Source organism: the organism of the source record quoted next, unplaced genomic scaffold (genome assembly GCF_019419815.1).
Source record: "Pyrus x bretschneideri cultivar Hongxiangsu unplaced genomic scaffold, Pyrus_bretschneideri_v1 Contig7, whole genome shotgun sequence".
Taxonomy (NCBI): Eukaryota; Viridiplantae; Streptophyta; class Magnoliopsida; order Rosales; family Rosaceae; genus Pyrus; species Pyrus x bretschneideri.
The window spans coordinates 3,722,538-3,746,226 of NW_025999809.1; the positions used below are offsets into that span (position 1 = coordinate 3,722,538).

The 23,689-nt window shown below is 34.0% G+C and overlaps 1 protein-coding gene and 1 long non-coding RNA gene across 4 annotated transcripts; one reads left to right on the forward strand and one right to left on the reverse strand.

Moving 5' to 3' along the window:
• The first annotated feature begins 8,555 nt into the window (after window positions 1-8,555).
• Window positions 8,556-10,297, forward strand: LOC103927082. The gene is made up of 4 exons (XM_009335976.3): window positions 8,556-8,716; window positions 8,812-9,033; window positions 9,452-9,616; window positions 9,799-10,297. The coding sequence occupies exons 1-4, from the start codon at window positions 8,708-8,710 to the stop codon at window positions 9,850-9,852; spliced, it is 450 nt and encodes a 149-aa protein (XP_009334251.1). The 5' UTR covers window positions 8,556-8,707; the 3' UTR covers window positions 9,853-10,297.
• A 7,697-nt stretch (window positions 10,298-17,994) lies between these two features.
• LOC108865535 lies at window positions 17,995-22,958 on the reverse strand. 3 transcript variants are annotated; one of them, XR_007254276.1, is made up of 5 exons: window positions 22,631-22,956; window positions 22,106-22,530; window positions 21,367-21,485; window positions 18,388-20,316; window positions 17,995-18,272 (listed from the first exon to the last, which is right to left on the reverse strand). It is a non-coding gene; the product is annotated as an uncharacterized LOC108865535 (long non-coding RNA). The 3 variants fall into 3 exon arrangements; XR_007254275.1 differs by having other exon boundaries at window positions 18,388-20,780; window positions 22,631-22,955; XR_007254274.1 differs by having other exon boundaries at window positions 18,388-21,485; window positions 22,631-22,958.
• Window positions 22,959-23,689: the final 731 nt, after the last annotated feature.

The following is a 23,689-nucleotide window of genomic DNA, read 5'->3' on the forward strand; positions in this document are numbered from 1 at the left end:
TGTGTGTAGAACAACCAATGTCAAACCACCAAAATTTTTAAGGAATAAAAACCATATTTGGTACAGCAGTGATATAAATATCAATGGTTTTTATACCTTTCCTAATGAGTCAAACTTTAAAGTCAGGACAATTTTTCTTTAAGTGTTCAGTGGATTGACAGTGAAATCATTTCTTGAAATTGATTGCATTAGGGTTGAGACCAGTGCTCTTGGAAGCACCATCAGTTTTACAGACAACTGAAAATTTAGCATTTTCTTTGAGCCAAAGATAGTACCTGGTTTAGGGTTTAGGGTTTGTACTCCAAGTTATTTTGTTGTGTATATATTTGTACCTTATATGCGGGATGTGGGATGTAGTGCACTTAGGAGTAATGGTCTGTTTGAGAATAATTATTGGTGGATTAAAAATCACTTTAATTTAGAGTGTTTAGCAGATGCATTGGATGACTGAATTTGTATGACTAAATTTTAATAGTCTCAGTCTAACTGCATAAACACAAAACCCCACACACTAATGTATTGTAAAAAAACTCGTAGCAAATTATTAGGAAAGGGATCCTCTCCGGATCCCTTCCACCTGAGCCAACTGAGCACAAAATTCAAGCCCTTGAAATTTAATCCAACGGCTAAAGTTATTATAACTTTTAATGCGCCCCCTGTTTTTAGCCGTTGAATCAAATTTCAAGGGGCTGAATTTTGTGCTCAGTTGGCTCAGGTAGAAGGGATCTGAAGATGATTTTTTCCAAATTATTATAGTTAAAATTTCTCCATGGAGCTCTCTGAAATTGCTAAGATTGGGTCTACCTTCAAATAACTTTAAAGAAAAAAACGTAATAAATAAAAATAACAACCTTCTAAAATGCATCCAGCAGCTAATTAAGTTATTTTGGGAAAGGTTATGTTACGAAAACTAAATTTGTACATAAAATTTATAAATCAAATAATGTGTCATCAATACAAATGAGCACATTTATCAACACTTAAGTAATAATCCAACCATTAACTTTCATGTCATTTAATTTACAAAATTTTGTTTATAAATTTAATCTCCTTGTATTACCCTTTTAGGAAATGTCAAAAAGACTCTCAAAAGTAAGACTATTCATGAACTTTTCGTCATCTTATGTTTCTGGCACAATTTTCGTGCCAACATTACAAATCATTGTGCAAAACACATGAGATGATGTCATTTAGTACTACGGTCTGGTGATATTTCTCTTCACTTATAAGTGAGAGATCTTAGGTTCGATTCGCGCCAAAGAAGAATTTGAATCAAATTATTGTTAGCACATTACGAGCCTAAGCTCACCCATTTTCCCTTAGTGTAGATATATTGTTTGGTCAATAATAATAATAATAATAATATAAATAAATAAATAAATAAATAAAAAAGATGACGGAGAGTCTATGAAGAATCTTCTTAACATTTCTCTGTTATAGAATGTAAATAGGTTTAATAATAAAGAAGTTACTGTGAACATTGTAATGTTGCATCACTTCTCTTCGCACTCGCGTAGGGTTAAAAGTTAGATTGAAATTTTCAATTTTGACATGAGAAATTCCAAATTCGAGTATTTCTAGAAAAAAAAATTGAATGACTATTCAAATGTAAATATAGATTCTGATGTTTTTTTAGTAACTGTATGCATCTTGTAATTAAACTCTTACATTATCGCGTCAATAGTTCTGGATATGTTTTATTTTTAGCCTTTTATATTTAATCGCACACTTATATATAGAAAGTGAGTGCTTGTACATGTTGTTGGAAAAATAAGGTTTGTTATATTAAATTACATAAAAAATCAAGAAATAATTTATACAATTATATATTAAAGTAATACATGTACATGAGTAATCAATGTCAAATGAACATGACATAAATGATTAGAAAAACCTGAAGATACAATCGAGGCAAGTGTTGGACATTTTGTTCTTAAGTAGGGAAAGTACCGCATCAAGACAGGTAGTTTTTGGTTTTGAACCTTCCGTAGTGTATTACTATTGGATTTACTTGGCTAATTAGTGAACAGGATGTCTTGAACTACTCAGCCGTTTGTGTAAACCAAGATAATAGTAATCACACAATACCTTTCCAGACACCTCGTGGTTGCTCAGTTGTGTTCATTTTGACCTTGAACAATTCTCGGTTTCTCATTAGTGCTTTTAAAGAATTAAGCCCTTTAGAAAATTCTCACATGAACAGCCTCATTCCTCACTCAAGATAGGTGACTTCCCATTAAGAGTATCCTGCAATACCCCGCTTGGACTTCTAAGTCTTCCAAGCTATAAGAATAATTAAAAGCATAAAGCTTAACCTAATGTCAATGGCAAGTAGCACTATTGTCATCATGGGACATTGGTAGAAGGAGAATACATCTCTACAGTGCTACTCCGAGTTGTCATAATTTAGTTGTCCATTTTGAACCTAGATCTTATTTAGTTGTCCCTTTTGAACCTAGATCTTGTGATCTCCGGTCAACTAGGTTGGGCTTTTAAACTCATTGCCCTCGATGATACAACTTATTTTCTAGTTAAACCTTTAAAAACTAGTACCACTAGGTTGACTACTCATGCTATATGCCCATCACAAAACTCATTCGTGCATGGAAATAAATTTCGTTTGAGAGTAGTTGTTTTCCGGTGTTAAGTCCTCCAAATATATATTCAGATTTACTAAGTAATTTGCCTATGCTTGGGTAAATTCCCCCATATTTCAGGTATTTGCCAGAAGATCTCTAACCTTTCAATACCTTAAAAATTCTATTGTAAAAGATAATCTTTCCCTCTTTCTACAAGCACATTACTTTTTCTTTCTTCTTAATTATAGATCATTTCTCAAATATAGCTAAGCCACCCCAACAATTTCCTCCAATGTGGTTGCTTTGAAGCCTAATAACTAATCCTTCCTACGGGCAGCACTTCTGGCAATTGTTGCCTTTGGCCTCTAGACTGAGATTTAATAGTTAAGACTTCACTCTTTGACTAAACACAACCCCAACTTTCTTTGTAACATATGTGCACTATTAATATGATTATTTAGTAGTGCAATAACAATGACAACACGGTATAATAATAATGTCTCATCACAAATATATTCACATTATGCATTATATGTGTTCAGTAGGACGCCATGTTTGAGATTCACAAGTTGTGTAATATTCGTATATACCATATACACGATATCTCAAACCTTCGGAAGAGGATCTTTGCCGGATTCTTTTTGTGAGGATTCCGGGAACCCTTCAATCACATCCGTTTATTATACATTATAGGGTTAGTTTTCATCAGGTACTGTTTATTCAATTTTAAATAAAAAATTTACAATAATTTTTTATCACACGATATACAATGAACAAATGTAATTTGAGGATTCCCTTGATCCTCACCGGATCCTCACTCCAAACCTTTAGTCCTTCTGTATCAACGCACGCCATGCGCAAATTTTTCAGGTGAAAAGAAACATCCTTTCATGAAAAGATATTTTACCTTTTCTCAGATTTTCTTATCACCTCTATAATGCCAAGAGGCAAGAGATATCCATTTAATATATCAAATACAACGAACTCATGTTCCTTCATAATACCTCGCATACATATCCATCATGGCTGCATTCAAATAATTCACTAATAGTTGTTTAGGAAATATCGAGCACAACCAAATATCCTGTATTTCTCCATGAATACATATGGGATAAATCATAGTTTGGACTATCGTCAGTCACAATCAATTGGTTGGAACAAAGATCATGTAATAGATTTCCCTTCCAACGCTTAGCAAAGAGGGCGGCTTTTTCCCTTCATTTTTGTGCCACTTCAAGAGACATAGTAGACGTAAAAACACACCAAACATATAACAGACTCATGCATGTGTATATGCAGTAAATAAATTATCTCATTCTCAGATCGTTCATATACCAGTTCCTTACAATACTCAAGACCCCAATTGTGTCATTCGGTCAAACGATGTAACCTTTACTAGGATTGCATTAGTTTCAAAAAACACTTTCAGATCAGTTGGTCGATCATAACCAACCAATCTAATTCTCCATACTTCTAAAGGAAATTAAAGAAAACTGCAAACTTATAAGTCAACAAGTGTAAGAGAAATATTCAAGTATATATACACATAGATTGTAGACAAAACTTCAATGCAAAGCATATCTTCAAAAGGGTTCAAGCAGTCGAAGTGGCAAAGTGTCAAATCTGATCCAAAGCATCCAACCGTAAACCAGGATTTGATATATACATTGAGTCATGCTTTGTAATAAACATGCAAACCCCAACCATATACTAATCATGAGTTTGCTCTCATATGACCATGTTATTCATATTTTCAATGACACACGAATATACTTACCAAAAAGACAAAAACATGTAATCAAACACCATATTTTCTGTCCGTGATTTTCTCACAAGCACACTTTATTTGATCAACTTTTGATAGCAACTAAACCAGAACTTGTCTTTAAGATTGTTGGAAAAAAACAAGGTCTAATTGCTATATTAAATCACATAGAAAATCAAGAAATAATTCATACAATTATATATCAAAGTAATACATGCACATAAGTAACCAATGTTAAATGAACATGACATAATGAATTAGAAAAGGAAATTAGTATTGGCACTCAAAAAATCTCATTTTGCACTCCAAACTTTCTATAATTAGAAAGAAAAATACACTGGTGATAAGTGTAGAATACGATTTTGGGAGTGTTAATAACAGTTCCCTTAGAAAAACCTAAAAATACGGTCAAGACAAGTGTTGGACACTTTGTCCTTAAGACAAGTTTACGCCTCACTATGGTGCTCATGGTTGATCGGCGTTTGTCTCCCAAGATACAACGACCACATCCTTATAATAGTAGCACTCCAAATCACTAAGCTCCATGAACCACGATTGTGTTGAAAACTATCTCATATAGACTCAATGCAACTTTCTAATATTTAGTGCACTATATGTATGAATATATGTATTGATTAAAAGTTATTTATGATTATGGGGGGCTTTCCTATTTATAGAAGTTGAGACACCTATTTAAAAAGCATGTGACTATTCATAAAGAGTTAAAAGTTACAACTTTTCATTTGAATAGACACATCTTTCTACCAAAAGACTCAACTTCTAATTTCCATTCAATTAATAAATTTAATATTATAATAATAGTAATTTAAAATTTTCAACACATGTATATTATAAACATGCACATATATTATAAGGGAATTGTTACTGGTATTCCAAACATTTCATTTTGCACTCAAACTTTCTACAATTAGAAAGAAAAATACATTTGTGAGGGATGTAGAATGAGATTCTTAGAGCGCTAATAACAATTCTCTATTATAAACATAAATATAAAGTAATAACTTTGTCAAATAGAATCCTAAATAAAAAATACAACATTCTTTAAGGATAAATAATTCAATAAATAATATTTTTTTAATTACACCTCTATTTGTTTAAGAATAGTACAATATTTTATGTATTGAAAAAATGACATTTCAAATTCATATCATTAATAACTTGGCCCTGAAATAGTCCTTGCAAACTAGATCTAAAAACATTACAATAAAGCATCACTAATCACAAAGTAATGAGAAGACTTCAAGCATTTGTCCGAGCTCATTGAGAATCGCAAGATTACGCAATTTAACAAATCCATTAAACCTCGTATTACATAAAGATCACATGAGAACAAAATCTCAAAATACTTATTGGGACAAGAAGATTGATGCCCATGGATCGACTGCATCAACTAATTACCACCACGATCTTAGGACACCAAGTAAATCCAACAAATCAAACAACTCCACCCTTCACACATAAATTCAAAAGAGGTAGCTCACCAAAATAAAAATGAAAATCAAGTACCTCTCTTATAAAGAGCAACCAAATTAGCAAACTCTCCTAAGAGATAAATCAAAACCAAACTCCAAGACTATCCTTGGAAATTACTAGTCAAAAGCAAAATAAAATGATAAAATTATGTCATCGTTCGATACCCTTTAGACATTCAAGAGCCGTGTCGCTACACCAACTAAACCTATAGTGTAGTTCTGGCTAAACCCAACCCCGACGTAATCCGCCATTTTCCATGGCTTCTAACTTCAACCCTATATCGATGATGATAACTGGATTCAAACCTTGTGTTTGTTGTGTGTGTGGGTCAAAAAACGGCAATATCATGGTGACTATAGTGTTTCAGCAACAATTCTACACCAAACAAAGTAAACAGAGAGGAAGAGAAAAGAAATCAAAAATGATTTTCAAGAAGATTGTCGAATAATCCCAAAGCTAAGAAAACTCTCAAAAGTGAGACTTTTCATGAAATTTTTGTCACCTTACAATTTTGACAAAATTTTTCATAATAGGGCAATGCTAGAGAAATCAAATTTCTAAACAAAATGTTGTCGATGTTGGTAATTGGATTATTGTTTAAATGTTGTTTAATGTGCTTATTTTTTATTAATAAAAAATCATTTAATTTATTAATACACTTGGAGATAGTTTCCCCAGTATTTCTCAAATAAAAATCTGAATTGACAAAACAAATACCGCCAAAACCATGAAAGTCCAAAAATTTTGGGGACTAGAGTTGAAAAGCCTATTATAGGCCACACACTCCCACTAGTTCATGTTGTATGTTCCCTAGGCCACGCTAGGCTAGGCTGCTAGTGTTTTTTGACCTTTACATTTCTTATCTGATGTTATAAATTTAATTAAAATAAAATATAAAATTAATTGTCCTGAATATGCTGAGAACTGATCAGCTTGTCTACTGCCGCATGTGCATGTGCATGTGCATGTCCTTCTGCAATCTACACTCTCCAGCTTTGAAACGTTAAGTCTGCAAGTCCAACATGCTGATGGCAACTGCTTAATGCCCTCAGAAATCTGACAAATGTACTACTGACTTGTCTTAAATCAAAAACTAAAATATTTAAAAATTATTATTTACATTCTAAACTTTTGAATATATTATATCTTAATCTTTAGATTCAATTAATTTATAAATATAAAATTAAAAAGTACATATATACAGTGAGTCAGCTCTACTAATTCAAGGGAAATTTTAGATTAAATTTGCCTCAAAAATACGTTTTGGATTAAAACTCATATTTGATTCAAAGATTAGAACATGTTAAGATAAGTTTAGAATCTAAAAATTAAGCTCTACTTTAAAACTTTGGTTTCAAAACTTTGGTTGGAGCCTTGGAGGAAGCACCCAAAGTTAATTAACGCACGGAGCACCATGTTCACTCTGGTGCGCGTGTGGGGTTAAAAAACAGGGTAAAGCCAAAGTGCCCAAACCCTATTGGAATGAGGCTGAAGAATCAAATTGAAAATTCTTGTGGAAATCATAGATTTTTCAATGTGATCGGCACACGAAATAGTACATTACCAATGATAAGATATGTGTGTTAAAAAATTAATAACTTAAAAAATAAAATGTTCCATCATTTACATAAAAACACGTAATATATCATCCGTATTTCCGTCATAAAAAAATAATTCTCGTAAAAAGCAAAACCCAATTGAAAATTCATTAAAGAAAACAAACAAGACCCAGTTGAGAATTCTTATTAAAAGAAGATATTTTTTTAGCATGCTTCATGATATCTTGTGCACAAGAGATGTTTAACCAATAAATTGTTAGTTGAGGATACAATGAGTGAGATTTAACAACGAATTTTTTTTTGTAATACGGTATACTGAATATTGAAGAAATTTCATAAAAAAGGTATATTTATTGATTAGCTCCTTGAAATCTTTTAATCCTACTTTACTGTTAAAATTCGATTTGTCTCAGTTTGTCGAAATTGCTAAAATCAAGCTATTTCACTCAACTTCTGTCAATTCTATCTCATATTAATTAAACAGATGGACAATGCGGACATAACATACTTTACTGATTGAGATGAGCCATTTTGATTGACGAATGAAATTTTTTTAAGACCAATTTAGTTTTAGAGAGTAAATAATATAATTATAAATCAACAAATAAGCCATAAAAAATAAAAAAACCCAAATGAAAATTGAAAAGAAAGTAGGGTTCTTTTTCAGGCTTTGGAATATGCATCATCCGGTGAGCGCGGAGACAAACCAGGCAAAGCAAAAGACCTGAGAAAAGTAAAAGAGAGAGGGTCAGTGTTCGAAAAATAGAAACCAAAAGGGTAAAAAGCTCACTCAGCAGAGCATTCTATCATCCCCTTCTCCTTTGTCTCTCTGTCTGTTCATGTGAAACTTCGATTTCTATACTCTATTGGGTTTCATTTTTACCATTACATTTGGAATGAGATTCTCTCCTTCTATTTTCATTTTCTTCCTTCTCTTCTCACAAATTACTTTTTTGTTTTTTTTGCTGACTATTAAAAAAATAACTCAAAATATTAACGGGATTTAACCGTACTCGTCCAAATAATATAGAAGAAAAAGAGAAGACTAAGAGAGGATGAAAAAAAATGAACAAGAGAGCATTGACTTGGCTTAATAACCTTTGAATTCCTATATACCCCTACTTTATTACCCTCCCTCTCTCTCTCTCTCCAGCTTTCACTTTAAATAGGTTATCATAAACCCACGCTCACATTCACCCAACAGCAAAAGAAGAGGAGAAAGAAAGAAATCACATTTAGCAACCCTTTGAGTTTTTGAGGTCAAATTCTCTCCTCTTCTGCTTCTTCAAAGCTCAGAACTTTCACACTCAATGGATCAAGTAAACCTGGTCTTTAATACCCTTTTGGAGTTTGATCTTGAAGATGATAAATTTCTTTTTTCTGATTTGGTTGTGTGGGTTTTGTGTAAAAACAGGATTTTAGGTTGATGAGGAGTCAAGTTCCAGCGTTTGGGAGCTGGGATTGGAACCAAGACCTTCCATTTACTCAGTGTTTTGAGTCGGCAAGGCAGGCAGGGCTTCTGCGCTACACTACTTACTCTGATGAACGCGATGAGGATCGTGATCTGTATGTTGCTGGTGATTTGTACGAGAATCATGTTGTCACACCTACCATGATTGTTGTTCCTAGCAGAAGGGTAACTTATAAACTCCATCCATTCTTTTTATGTACAGCTTGTTTAATTTCCAAGTCCCAATTTTGCTTTAAATTCCACATTGATCATTCATGACCCTTACGATTTAATACTAACTATAAAATCGTATGTTATCGAAAAAAAGTTGGGGAAATACAGACAGAAATAGAACCGGTCATAAACGTCGTAAAAATATAAACAAACATAGAATTGTAGGGACACTAAACAGATTATAAGCCGTTTACAAACCACAATTTAGCGCACTTTATTGACGTCTTACCGACTCTGGGGTTTAGTTTTGATTAACTTTTCTCTGAACATGTTTGCTGTGTGTATAATTTCCAAAACCAAAATAATTACATTGTTTCATGGATGGATGATGAATGATTGATTGTTTTTCTATTGGTGGCAAATTCTGCAGAACAAAATGCGGCAGTCGCATGTGAAAGAAGCAAAAGAGCAAAGTTGGGTGGTGAGTGATGTGAAGGAGCCACCAAGCCCTCCACCAAGCCGCAGGCCTACACCAAAGCCAGTGGATGAAGACTTGTACAAAATCTCACCACACCTCTTTGCAAAATCCAAAAAGGTAAAAGGCAGTTCTCCAAAGTCTCTCCTTCACCGTTTGATAAATTATTATTATCATTATTGCTTGTCTAAATAAATTTGCACCTGCAAATACCTCTTCCTTTTAACCTCTTTGTTGACCTTAATGCATAAAGTCCTTATAATAATTTTGGTTTTCAATTTTTGTGAACTTTTTGGTTGCAGAAGAGAGGATTTGGGTTCTTTTCAAGCTGCTTGCTGCCAACTTGCATTGCTTGATGCAGTAAAGAGGAGAATTTGGGCTCGTTAAAAAACTCCTTTTAAAGACTGAAAGTGTTTTTTGAGAATATTTTTGAGTTCAAAAGTAATTTAACGGTAGCCTGCAAGAAATATTTTTAGGCTTCTTGTAGGAAATACTTCAAGTGTTTTCTCAAGTTTTATTTGTATTTTACTGAGTATTGATTTTAAAAATATTTTTATCAAAATCACTTTCAGTCATTATAAAAGTACTTCCAATCGAGTCCATATAAGAGTTAGTTAGTAAACATATGAGAAAATTAAACAGCAAAGTGGTTTAGTGTTTTTATTTAGTGTTCCACTTTAATATTATGAACATATTCAGCGACTGAAGGATTATTTTGTCTTTCTAGGCAGAGAGGATTTGGGGAGTTTGTAACTTTGTTTTTACTGAAACTTTATATATATTTATTTCATTGTTGGATAATATTGTTGGAATTTGGAATTTTAATTTTATAAGATATTGTAAAAGGAAAAGAAGGGCTTTCTTTTTGTGGGGTTTATTTTTTGTCAGATTAAGATATGTGGGGTTTAATATTTGAATATTCCAATACCTCGTGAAAACAGGGGAATAGGGTTGTTTGGATGAAAAGATTTTAGCAAGGAAAAATGAGTAATGTTATTCATACCACGTTTAATCTGGACAATTATATCATTTGAAAAATTTATATAACCCAAAGAAAGAAAGGAAAAATACTCCTTGTATACCACAATCATTATTTAATTAATTAATTTTTTTAATTATTAATTTATTAAATAAAGAACTAAATTTAAAATTTTAATTAATTCAAATGATGGAATCGTTCACATGAAATATTATTTAAGATAATATAAAAATATGATACAAAAACATGGTATGAATGATTTGATGGCAACACATGTAGGGGTATTGGGATATTTTGCTTTTCATGATAAAAGGAAAAGGAAAAGAAAAGGGATAGGGACACACACTGTATATAACACCCACTCAGAACAGTGATTGATAGAAAAGGCACTCAACACACGTAAATTATAGAGTAGGAATCTCTCATCTCTTAATTTTTTTCCCTTCCCTCACCTAATATTTGAACGGTCACAGTTAAATCACGTCAACATCTTATGTTAATTTTTTTTATAGAAAGAGAAAAACAAAATAGAGAATGTGAGAAGAAGAGATGAAAAGAGGAGATGAGAGAATCATACTCAGTAAATTATAACTTCAAGTTTTGGGAAATCGAACAAATATTAAAATTATAATTTAATTTGGACTAATGTTTTTTGCATGAAGAATCAGTTAGGTGCTTGCAATAAGCATTTTAAGTGTTTTTCAATATTCACTAGCATTTCTCTTAAAGATTGGTACAAAAAACATGTTTACTAAAAACGTTATCAGTCATTTTAAAAACACTTTTAAGCAAATTATATATTTATTCAGTTTTTCATATTCTTTGTAATAAACATTTTCTCTTGTATTTTCATCGTTGTTTCGTTTGAATTGAATTTTTCATCTATTTGTTTTTTTAAACAAAAAAGTTTTATCATTTGAAAATTTTAACTTGAAAGAAATTTTGGTGTATTTACCGGATAGATGGCGCTAACAAAACAAATTTCAAAGAAAAAAAATGCAATAAACCACAAACGCGAAAGTGAATATCAAAATTATATGATGAAGAGATTATAGATGTGTTGTTTTGTATGGTTCATGGAAATCGACAGATTAGATAGGCATCATGATATCTTTCTCATTATGGTTGGTTTATAATTCTCCACTTTCTCTCTTTCTTTCTGAAGTAGGATGCATGTGGGGTTAGGGAACTAAAGGGGATTGAGGTGTTCAAATTCTAAAAGCATCCATTCCTTGTACTCAAATATGTGACTTCAAAATACAGAAAAAAATTAGGTAACATATGTAAATGCTTGTTTGGAAGTGTTTTTAAAATATTTAGAAATATTTGTAACCAATCTTTAGTAAAAATACAAGTAAATCTTGAAAAAATACTTAAAATGCTTCATTCCTGGAAGAAGCACATAACTAATATTTCTTGCATGAAGTACTTCAAGAATTTTTGAAATCCAAAAATATTTTTTTTAAAAACATTTTCGATCATTTTACAAGCACTTCTAAACAAGTTCCAATATATTCACCAGTCACTCAACATAATACAGGTTTCATTTCCCTATCATCAAAAAGCAAAATTTTTGGGAGGTGGATTGTCTGCCCTCCCATTTCCATCCTCTCTCCATGCCCTCCTGTAATGTGTGGTCACGGTTAAGTCACGTCAACATTTTATATTAATTTTTTATAGAAATAATAAAACAAAAAGTAATAAGAATATAAAATGTTGACGTGGCTTAACCGTGACCACACAGACAGGAAGGCATGAGGTGAGTATGAAAATAGAAGGACAGATAATCCACCTTTAAATTTTTGTTCGGTTACGTTTGACCACGCTTTAACTATTTAGAAAATAGTCATATTTGCTCAAACCAGTAGACTTGGTATAAATTTAGCACTCCATCTGTGGAAAAACTAATCATTCTTTAGCAACCTCTTTATTTAGACTTTCTCCTTCTATTTTTTTTACTCTTTTTTAATCTTGTACCGTTACTTGATATCCAAAATATCTACTTTTAGGTTACTCTTAATCATTTAAAAAAAAAAAAACTAAACTAAATTAAAAACTGTTTAGTCATGGAGCGGTTGTTTGGAGGCTGCATTTATACATTTCATGACGTGGAAAAACTCAAAAATTGTAAAAGTTCATAAAGAAATGCTTAAAGGTTCATCTCAAGACTAATATTTCACGTTCCACGCATCTAGTAGCTAGCGATCTATTAGTTTTATAGAAAGGATTGACTTAGATTAAAAGTAGGGAATTTTAACGAAAAACTTTTAATATTGTTCATTTTAACGAAAGATCATATTTTTACATTAAAAAGTCAATTTTGGTACTATTCACTTTATTCTTTATTTTGTCCTTATCGTTAAAACTCAAAGTTTTCAAGCCATTTTTATTAGTTTTCCTTTAAAAGTATGGTTGTCTCCTTTAATCCTACTATTTTTATGAGGATTAATAGGTATATCTTTTCTTCATAAGCAACCTTCAACTTGAGCACAATAAAGAATTTATCATCCATTTTTTTTCTTTAAAATATCTTCAATATGATGAATAGTCTTATCCAAATCAATTCTTTCTATCAAACGTGTGATATCTATGAGATCCCACATCGCTCAGGGGTGAGGATCTTGTAAGCCTTATATGTATATTTTCATCTCTACCTAGCATGAGGTCTTTTGGGAGTTCACTAGCTTCGGGTTCCGTAGAAAATCCGAAGTTAAGCATGTTCGCGTGAGAGCAATCCCAGTATATGGGTGACCCATTGAGAAGTTCTTGTGCGAGTTCCCAGAAACAATCGTGAGGGCGTGGTCAGGGACCCAAAGCGGACAATATCGTGCTACGGTGGAGTCGAGCCCGGGATGTGACAATTTGAATTTGGTATCAGAGCCAATCCCTGGCCAGAAGTGTGCCGACGAGGACGTCGGGCCCCTAAGGGGGGTGGATTGTGAGATCCCACATCGCCCAGGGGTGAGGATCCTGGAAGCCTTGTATGTATATTCCCATCTCTACATAACATGAGGCCTTTTGAGAGCTCACTGGCTTCGGGTTCTGTAGGAACTCCGAAGTTAAGCGAGTTTGCGCGAGAGCAATCTCAGGATGGGTGACCCATTGGGAAGTTCTCGTGTGAGTTCCCAAAAAAAAAACCGTGAGGGCATGGTCGGGGTGCAAAGTGGACAATATCGTGTTACGGTGGAGTCGAGCCCGAGATGCGGTAGGGGCATGGGCTGGGATGTGACAATATCAATCTTGTTAACTACCTTTTATTTACAGTAACCTAGCTATGAAGTTTAAGTTTTAAGCATATATATATATATGTATATGTGTGTGTGTGTGTGTGTGTGTGTATGTGTAAACGGATTTGTGACACCACTTTTTTACACAACTTTTTATACACGTATTCAGCATGCGAGTCAGGCAGCCAGAGGGAATGGAGATTGGGGTTTGCGAGAAATAGAATGGAGCGAACAAAACGAGAAGGAACGGAACAGAGTGGGTTCAGTCTAGCAACGATGGCATCATTCGTTGGTCGGATGTCACACAACACAACTTGTGGCGCGACTAGTGGTCGGACAACGCACTGCAGAACTGGCGGCGCGGTCGGTAGTTCTAGCGCTAGGTTATGCGCACAGCAGAGCGATTTTTCTAATTTTTTTTTCTAAACCTGGCTCTGGTGCCAAGAAGAGAATGCTTGAAAGATATATATATTCTTCTCAATGAGAGACATTTATATGTATACAACCCTAATGTAAATAGAGAGAAAAAACTAATTACACGGGATTACGTGTGATTCCATGGAATTGATATTAATCAAGGATCCTACCTAAAATACAAAGTCAACAATCTCTTATGCCTTCTAAATTATTAAGAGCAAAAAGTAAAATAGTCTCAATTATGCTTTAAAAATGAAAAAAACTGATGTAGAACAGTGGATGTCCACTCAAAGAATTAAATAATAGGCCATTCTATTGTTTGTCGAAGCTTGCCTGTATAAATACAAACTCCACACAACATCAAAGTGATAAGTTCACGGAAGAGGAAGAGAGAAGAGAGGAAGAGGAGAGGAGATAATAGAGAGAGTTATTTTTGTACTCCTATTATTCTAAATTATAATGAAGGTACCATTGTTGCTCCGAGGACGTACTCCAGTCACACTGACTGTAAAAGAGCCTCGTAAATTTTGTGTCTTGTTTTACTTATTCTACTGCACACACCGTCGATTTTACAACAAAAACAAATTTTTTTTAAGTATCAAGATACCCTCTTCCCGTTAGAAGGAAAAAAATAATACAAATGAATAATTATAAAACGAAAGCCGAAGTAGCACTAAAGAGTTGTATGCTGTGCTCGACAACTAATAACTTAGTTGTTTGTGACTGATTATCAAATTATAATAACAATAAATACTTAGTTAAAAGAAGAAGAAAACAAACTCTGCGCGGTGTCCATTTGTCCTCATGAACTGTTTCTTACAAGGCAGCAAATTACTTGCCTGTTTCTACGTTATGCATATTCTGTAGATCTGCTCTTGGAATGTCGTCAGAAGAAGTGATATTAGCCCCAAAACCAGCTCTGCAATTTCATGCAATTATAAATATTCGTACGCGCGCATCCACATACAGATATAGAAATTTCTACACGTCCGTGTATATTTCCTGTTATCGATAATTATTATGATGTTGACAATCTGTCTTCCTGATACATTAGACTAGTTGTTGAGCATTGTCAAGAGAAGTTCTAAATTTTTGTTAAATTAAAAAGTGAAGAGTGTCGAAAAATTATTTTAGTTACTTAGTTTAACTTCTCATCTCTAATGATACTTTTCATTTTAATGAATTTTGAATATTTTATTATTAGTAATTCAAACTCAACCCACTCATTTATAGCTTCAAATATTCAATCTACTGCATCAGTAGAGGAGGGAGGACCTTCTTTGGTCTTCTGCAAGGCCTTAAGCACAGGTCTCTTGGTCTTTTTCTCAAGATACTGCAACAATAAAATTGAAATATCATAAGAATGGCATCATATGAATCACGATGATAACACAAATTTGTAGATCAATCACTACCAACTAGTTCTTGATCTAGTTATAATTCATTTTGAGATTTTTCATCATTGATAACAAACTAGTGATATCAACCTGGCGTCAATAAAGTATTGATAACTTATTGACATGTTATTGATACAGTATCAGTGTATGTGATATGGTAGATGAAAATTCACATATATGTGGATATGCATACCTTATCAGTGTAGAAAACGATCCTCTCAACGGTTGGAGATATGAGAACTATGACAGTACAAACCATAGCCACCACCCATCTTCTTCTGCCATGAGAATAAATCATCTGTGTGCGTGTTCCAAGTTCTAGTCATATTGTTAACTGATTTCTTGGTCAGTACACACACACACACACACACACACACTCCATCCACTGCGGAGACTCCTAAAAATAAACTGATATTTTAATATAGAAAACAACATTGCTCATTTCGTTCTATGCTATGATATAAAATACTTATGTTACAATTAAGAGATTGATAAAAGTGAGGTTGAGATAAATACAAAGGAATCGATTATAATAAAATGATTAACGCGTATTAAATATCATGAAAGGACTAGATAAAGATTATTGATGTGGTTTATCTACACTCTTCGAGACAGGAAACAATGCGACGAGAGAGATATAGAAATCGAGTGTGATATATATATATAAGTAAAACCTTGTAAAATTGTAAACACGAGAGCTCATACACCACATCAACATACCATAAATTAAACCTAGAAAAGATTAAGTGGCAAAGTAAAACGTGGTTGGTCTTTATATTTTCAATTTTTGTGTGCATCTGTTTGGCTTTTCCCATTTTTACCATTTTCATTACTTTGTCTTATTTCCAAGTGACAAAGTAAGGCTGATTTTTCCAATATGGCTTTTGTTTTATCGAACACTTTCGTTTTCAGTTTTTACTTTTATATGTCAGGCATAATGAAAAAATACATTGGAGAAATGAGAAATATAGAAGACCAGTAGATGTGGTTTGAACTGACCTCAACTCAAAGAAATCATCTCCACCGGTCCAATATCATTGAGGAAATTAGAGCAAGGGCAGCAGCCCATTGGGCTGCCGTGCAAATTCAAGCCTGGGCTTGCGCCTGGAAGCAGTGGTCTACGTCACAGCTGACGTTAGGCAGCAGACAGAGCGGGTCCATCCACGTGCAATCCACCGAGCCAAAAGCCTCGCCCTCAGCCGTTGGATTTTCAACAAACTTATTAAGTACACATTTTACGAGGCATACAAATTTAAAAAAAAAATTACATATATATATATTTGTGAATAATATTACCCTTACCCTTTGTCTTCTCAAACGGGTACACTTACACAAAGACAATTATTATTTGGAGTGCATAGTAAGGGCAATTTCGTTACCCTTGCCCTTGTCTTGCCATTGCCCTCCTAAAGTGAGTGAACTCACTCTAATAGGTGCAGTGTCTTGGGTCCTATCCCATAATCAGGGATAAACGTCTAGCAATCAATGCACTATCCTAATAGCATCACTTATTCAGTAAACGTTTGTCACGTTTTTAGAAAGTGAACTAGTTCATCACTTGCTACATGATCAAATTAATCTTTTAACTTTTCTAGTAGCTGTCATAGAATTAAGATATCCCCAATAGAAACTCGGTTGAGTTCACGAATCCAGTAGCCCACTAGAGAGTTACTGATTTTTCCATCTTTCATATTAAAAATAGTCATCTTTATCTTGATTCCATTATTCCGATCATGAGATAGGTATGGAAAAGAGTTATGCAATTAGCCTTGCATCCAGAGCAGAGGGATCCGTAACAGAGAATGGACTATATATAATCACGCAAAAATAGTGTCCTATTCCCCAAGTTCTTTATCTTCGAGTTTAACTGCCAATTGCCCTCACTCATTGACGCCTTGAAAACCCTAAACGTAGTTGTTTTAACATCGGAGTCTAACAACCAATTGCCCTCACTTAATGGCGCCTTGAAATCCTTAAACCAAGAGAGTGGTTGGTATCTTTCTTGGCAAGTAAAAACTAAAAACCCTTAACAAGTCCCTCGTTGATTCCACCATAGTTCACAACACAATATCGCCCATTAATTGCAATACGCTATATCCTCTAGATCTTTCTCTAAAACTATCCTTGTCCAATATTCGTTATCACTTGGTGTGCAAGGACTTGACGGTAAGACAACTGTCTCTATCAAATGACGTTTTGCAAGATATGAATGCTCTTAATCAGCAATATAAGCTTTGTAAATTTATATAGAGTAGGGGTGGGCACGGGCCGGGCCGAGCCGGAGATTACATTTTCTAATATAGGAACCGGACCTTACCAAGCCCGGTTGAAACAGGTTGGTTCGGGCCGGGTCCAAAGGTCCCTTTTTTTTTTTTTTTTTTTTTTGTTTGAAAAAAAAAAATAATAATAAAATTTTCACAAATTGCAAACTGATTACAAATTGCAACTGGACTGAGTCACATACTGCATTTATGCAGATTTTGCACAAATTCACCATTATTCACATCCAATTTAAACACAAAGTCCAACATCCAAGTTCATAGATTAACAATACATCCAAAATAACAATATTACATTGTCCAACATCTAAAAATCAAATCAACATACAAAATATCTGAAAGTCCAAGACATCCAAATTCCAAAGTCCAAAAATCAAATAATCCAAAACAACATAAACATGACATCCGTAATAAATTCCAAATTAACACCCAAAACCACATCCAACGCCCAAGTTCCAACAACAATCCTCATTGAATCTGTAAGCAAAAATAGAATATAAACATGACATTTTTAACATCCAACATCATATTATCCTCATTGAAATTGAATCATTGAAATTTAAAGTTTGTTTATTTGAGTTTAAAATATTACCGCAATTCATTTTCCTTTATTCGTTCGAGTTGTTTAAGGAGCTTCAATTTCAGGAACACTTGGTGAGATACCTTCTTTACACTCTTGATAAAATTCAAGTTCCGCCGGACTTGCTTCATACTCAATGTTGCTAATTGGTTCACTTCTTAACCAGTTTTGGAGGCATATCAATGACTCCACTGTTTGAGGAAGGAGAGGTGATCTAAAAGGGTCAATTACTCTCTTTCCTCCACTAAATGCACTCTTACTGGCAACTGTTGACACTTGAATTGGCAAGACATCTTTTGCTATCAAAGCAAGTATGGGATATGTGCTCCTCCCTTTCAACTTCCACCATTTCAAAATGTCAAATTATGAACCATGTTGTGCCTTCTCTACAGTGTCAAGGAGATACCTATCCACCTCATGTGCAAGTGCAATATCTTATCATTGGTGTCTTCTAGTTCCTTCTCCCAATCATCCATAACTTGACTAAATATCATTGGATTTTCTTTTGGCACACTAGAAGATGATTGTTTTATCCTTGAACAAGAAGTGTCAAGAACTAAATCTTCTTTACCATTTTGTTGTGTTTGTGAACCGAAAGCTTGGTAAGCATATTCATCACACATCGCCTTCAACAAAGTCTTCACTTCATTACTTTTCTGTTGAATCTCTTATTCAGGAAGTTGTAATTGCTTTCTACAGAAGTGCATGTAGTGCCTCAATTTGAACCTTAGGTCTAAGACAAGGGCAACTACAAATATTTGATTAAGGGACTCAATTGAATCAAAATACTTTCGATATTTGGCTCTTATGTTGAATGCCATATCACGTAGCACAAACTCTACAATTCTTCCAATTTGCATATATTCAGGCAAAAAAAACTTTTCAATCTCGTTTTCCACAGCAATGACATCATGAATAGCTGTATTAGATGTGGGATACTTACTTGCACTAAATTTCAAGGTTATAAGATAGAAGACAAAATTTCCACAAACACTTCTGCACCGTCCCAATCTTCCTCCTTAGGTGGTCCAAACCTCCTTTTACTCGCCACTTCTTCTTCTTCATCATTAAGCACATTTTCACTGAAATAGGTGGAGTATATATTGGCTTCATCATCTTCGGACATCCTTTCAAATGCTTTTTTAAACTTCAAGCAAGATTCTAGCATCATGTATGTGATATTCCACCTAGTAGGCACATCCATAACAACTAGACCCCTACTATCCAACTTCGCATTGTCCACACATTTCTTGAAATAACTAAACATTCGGGGACTTGATCTCACAAACTGCACGGCATTTCAAAGAGCATCCACACTTGTATCTAATCTTTTCAACCCATCTTTCACTACCAATTTGATAATATGAGGTAAGCACCTCACATGCATAAAGTTGCCATTCATAATCATATGACTATTAGACCATTTTTGTATTTTACGAACAACATACTCAATTGCCACCTTGTTAGCCGATGCATTGTCAACTGAGATACACATCACCTTTTCAATCTCCTACTCAACCAAACATTGCTCAATCAGCTTCCTTATTTCTTTGCCTTCATGACTTGAAATCACACAAAAGTTTAGAAACCTTTTGTGCATATTCCATTCATCATCCACAAAATGAACATTTAGCACCATGTAGTTCAGATTTTGCACATTTGTCCATGTATCAGTTGTCAAGCTCACTCTATGCTTGTATATCTCATTTTTTAACTAATCTTTCATGCTATCATACATAGTGAATAAATTCCTCACAATAGTTCTCTAAGATGGAACATGCATGTTTAGGCTGAACTTTGCACATCATCCGCCTCTCTTTATACAACTAAAAGCTACCTCGTCGATCACAATATACTCAACAATACCTTCCACTGCCTCTTCTTGGCTCCACCCTTTAGCAACAAACATGTTTTTAAGGTCTCCAGAAGGTCCAGAACTGCCTAGAACGTTTTGCAATTCATCAATTGGTTTATATGACTTGCAATGTTTATTGATATGTTTAATGTAAGTACTAGTTCCACCCCCACTAGTATCACATGCAAAAAGGGCGTTACAATGGTTACACTTAGCCTTCAATACTTGTACCTCTTCTATCTCTTTCTTTCCATCATTTTCTACTTCTTTTATTTCCGAGATGGTACACTTAGTGACATGATCCCAAACCCAAGATCTCTCAGAAGAAGTTCTCTCTAGTGAAGCTAATATAATTGGTTGTTTTGTCTTTGGAATAGGTGGTGTTTTTCTTTTGTCTGGAGGAAGAGGGTTTTGGGGGAGGCATTGATGATTTTGACTGTGTGGGTTGTGCTTGTGTTGGTGGTTGTGGAGGACATGGTGATGTGGTCGTAGATGATGCTACATTAGTACTATGGGCACTTTGACTTTGAGACATAATGTAGAAAGAAATCTGTAAAAATTAAATAATGGAAGTATATTCATTAATCAAATAAAGAAAGAAAAATAGATGACATATATCACGTTATTTAACACTTCTTTTTACCACCATAATGATACATACATATATAGTTCTATTTATAATTCAGTGCCACACTTTACTTGCAGATATTTCAAAAAATAGGGAGAGCACAGATTCAAAACTGCATCATTTTAGTTCACAACTTATTTAGGATATAATATTTGTACATATTTTAAAGCTAACCTATTACGAAAGCATCTCATACGCTAATGACAAAGGAATTAAGCATAATTAAAGACTTGTAGTTTTGAAAACAAACAAGTCAGTTGCAACCAACTTTTTATATTATTTGCATGATGTTACTTAATGCATAAACTAAAATACAAAAAAATTAATGCAGAGGCAGAATGATGAGCAAGTAGGTATAGAATACTAGTTGTGGGAAGCAATGGATTTGATTAGAGATAGCACAAACAAAGAATTGCATCATTCTTGCTCCATATAATTTTAATATTTTACTCTAAAATTAATCTCATAAGAAATGGCAATGCTAATACCACTTAGGAGTTTGTCTTACATGCTTGGTAATGGTATCACTCTGAAGGAAGTCCACCAAGGACTCTTCCATTGAGAGAATAAGATGCTTGCAAGTAAGATCGTCTTTGACAAGAGAAGCTAATTTGGCAATTCCTCAACCTGCATTTTGGTAGCATTCTAGTATGAAATATCGAGATTCAAACACGAACTCCCACACTCAAAGCATATCATATGTATACAAATGACAGATACAATTAACTCTAAGGCTAGGGAATACACACCCAATGGTTGTTATGAAACTAGTGGTGAAGGAACTATCTGAGAAACGCAAAAGAAGGCAACTCTTACCAAGACTTGCAAAGATAAATAGAAATTATTAAGACATATATCCAATTTAGCATTGGCTATCTACCAAGTACATTATTTGTAATATCAAACATTCCTATACCAATTGAAGCATTCAAATGCTACCGACCGTGTCAAGTAAGAACTAGAGTCTCCAATTTATTGCCAGATACTACTTAGTTAGGTATTTGCTAATCAATATAAAAGCTCCATAATATAAGTTACTACTCACGTATATGAGTAAATACACGTGACTAAACTAGCAAGACATTGAAATCATATAAATCAATCAACTGCCAAACAAAAAAAGTAGCTCTGAATGCAAACTACTACAGGTCCAATCCAACACAATTTTCAAAATCCCTTAAAAAATAAAACTGTAATGATCCATTATATGAAAAAAAATTACAAAACTCATACAGAACGAGATTTACTTTTGTCCGACGGTACTCAAATCTAGTTCGTAACATTTTGGTTTTCTGCGTCTCTAAGCTTCTTCACTTCCAAATTAGAGGTTCACTTCTATAAAATAAAAACAAACAAAAAAAATATATTCATTCATTTTTTGGTTCATGAGTTCTTGAAACTTGTAAAGGTAAGTCATCCTCCAACAAATTAAGGAACAAATATTTGCTCCAATTAAGAAAGCTTCATTTTCGCACAAACTGGAAAATCATAAACATGAATGTACAACTTCATTTGATCAAAAAACTAAATCAGAAGTTCAAACAACCGTTCAGAAATCCGCCTACAGTACAATCAAATGCTCATATTCTTTGACACCCAAGAGAAAGGCAGTAAGGAGAAGTTGCTTGGACCGAATGAACAATCTGATTGAGTGTGTTTATTCTCCCCAAATCTGAAAAACGCACGCAGTTCTCTAATCAATCCTATTATTCATACTACTGATCCGCCGCATTAACAAAAATAAAATTCAGAGAAGTAGACAGTAGACTTACAATAGCCGGCGAAGTAACGGATGTCGTCGAGGTTAGAGGATGACTGGATGGGTGGTGGTGGTGTCGTTGTGTTGGTCGTGGCGGCGGTGATGGCCGTTCTCTGGGATGTCATCGGAGTCGAGGGAGTGACGGTGGAGAGGTGGGCATGGGAGTGAGACCGTGAGAGAGTGAGACTGAAACTAAAACTGATTTGGAAACCTAGGTTACAAATTAACGGTTCAGATTGGATGATAGATTATCATTCAATCTCGACCGTTGATTATAATTAGAAACTGGTCGGTCCGGGGCCCCTTTTTTCTTAGGTTTAGAAACTGGCCCACCCCGTAGATAACCATGGCCCGGCTCGGCCCGCCCCGTTTGTTCCCAAAAAATATAAGACCCAGCCCGTACCCACCCCAAACCTACATTACCCGCTCCAACCCGCGGTTCCTCTACCTGTTTGCCCACCCCTAATATAGAGACAACTTGTTTGATGAAATTCCTGAACTTCTCTCCTGTCTGTCGATCTCCATGATTTCTCTTCTACACCTCCTAATTCATCTTCTGGATGATGAACAATTGTCATAACAAATTTGAAAATAATATTAACAATTTTCATAACAAAGTCGAAACTAAAATTAAGAGGAGAACAGAATAATGAAAACTATAATTGTTCTTCCATTCAGAGATTGTCGACTAAAATTACAACTTTTTCTGATGGAATTCTTTGAGATTAGTCCATTCAGTTAGACCAAAATTACTACTTTTTCCGATAGACGCCTTTGAGATTATTCCTTTCAGTTCAAACTCTGTTAACTAGTCATAAGAAGAAGAAAAAAACAAGCATGAAAGACTATTTGCAAAACGTTTCCAAAACTTTTGTCATCTACAAAGTACCACTAAAGGATAAAAAAAAACTACATCACTAATTAATTGACTTGCTCATCCATTGTGAAAGATGTTAATGTTTGAGCTACTTTTGGGCTAAATTTCTCCATGTATTTGTAATCAATTCAACAAGTAATTGAAATGTATTCAAATATTGAATATCAGAGATGAACTTTTGGGGAAGAAGAGTAC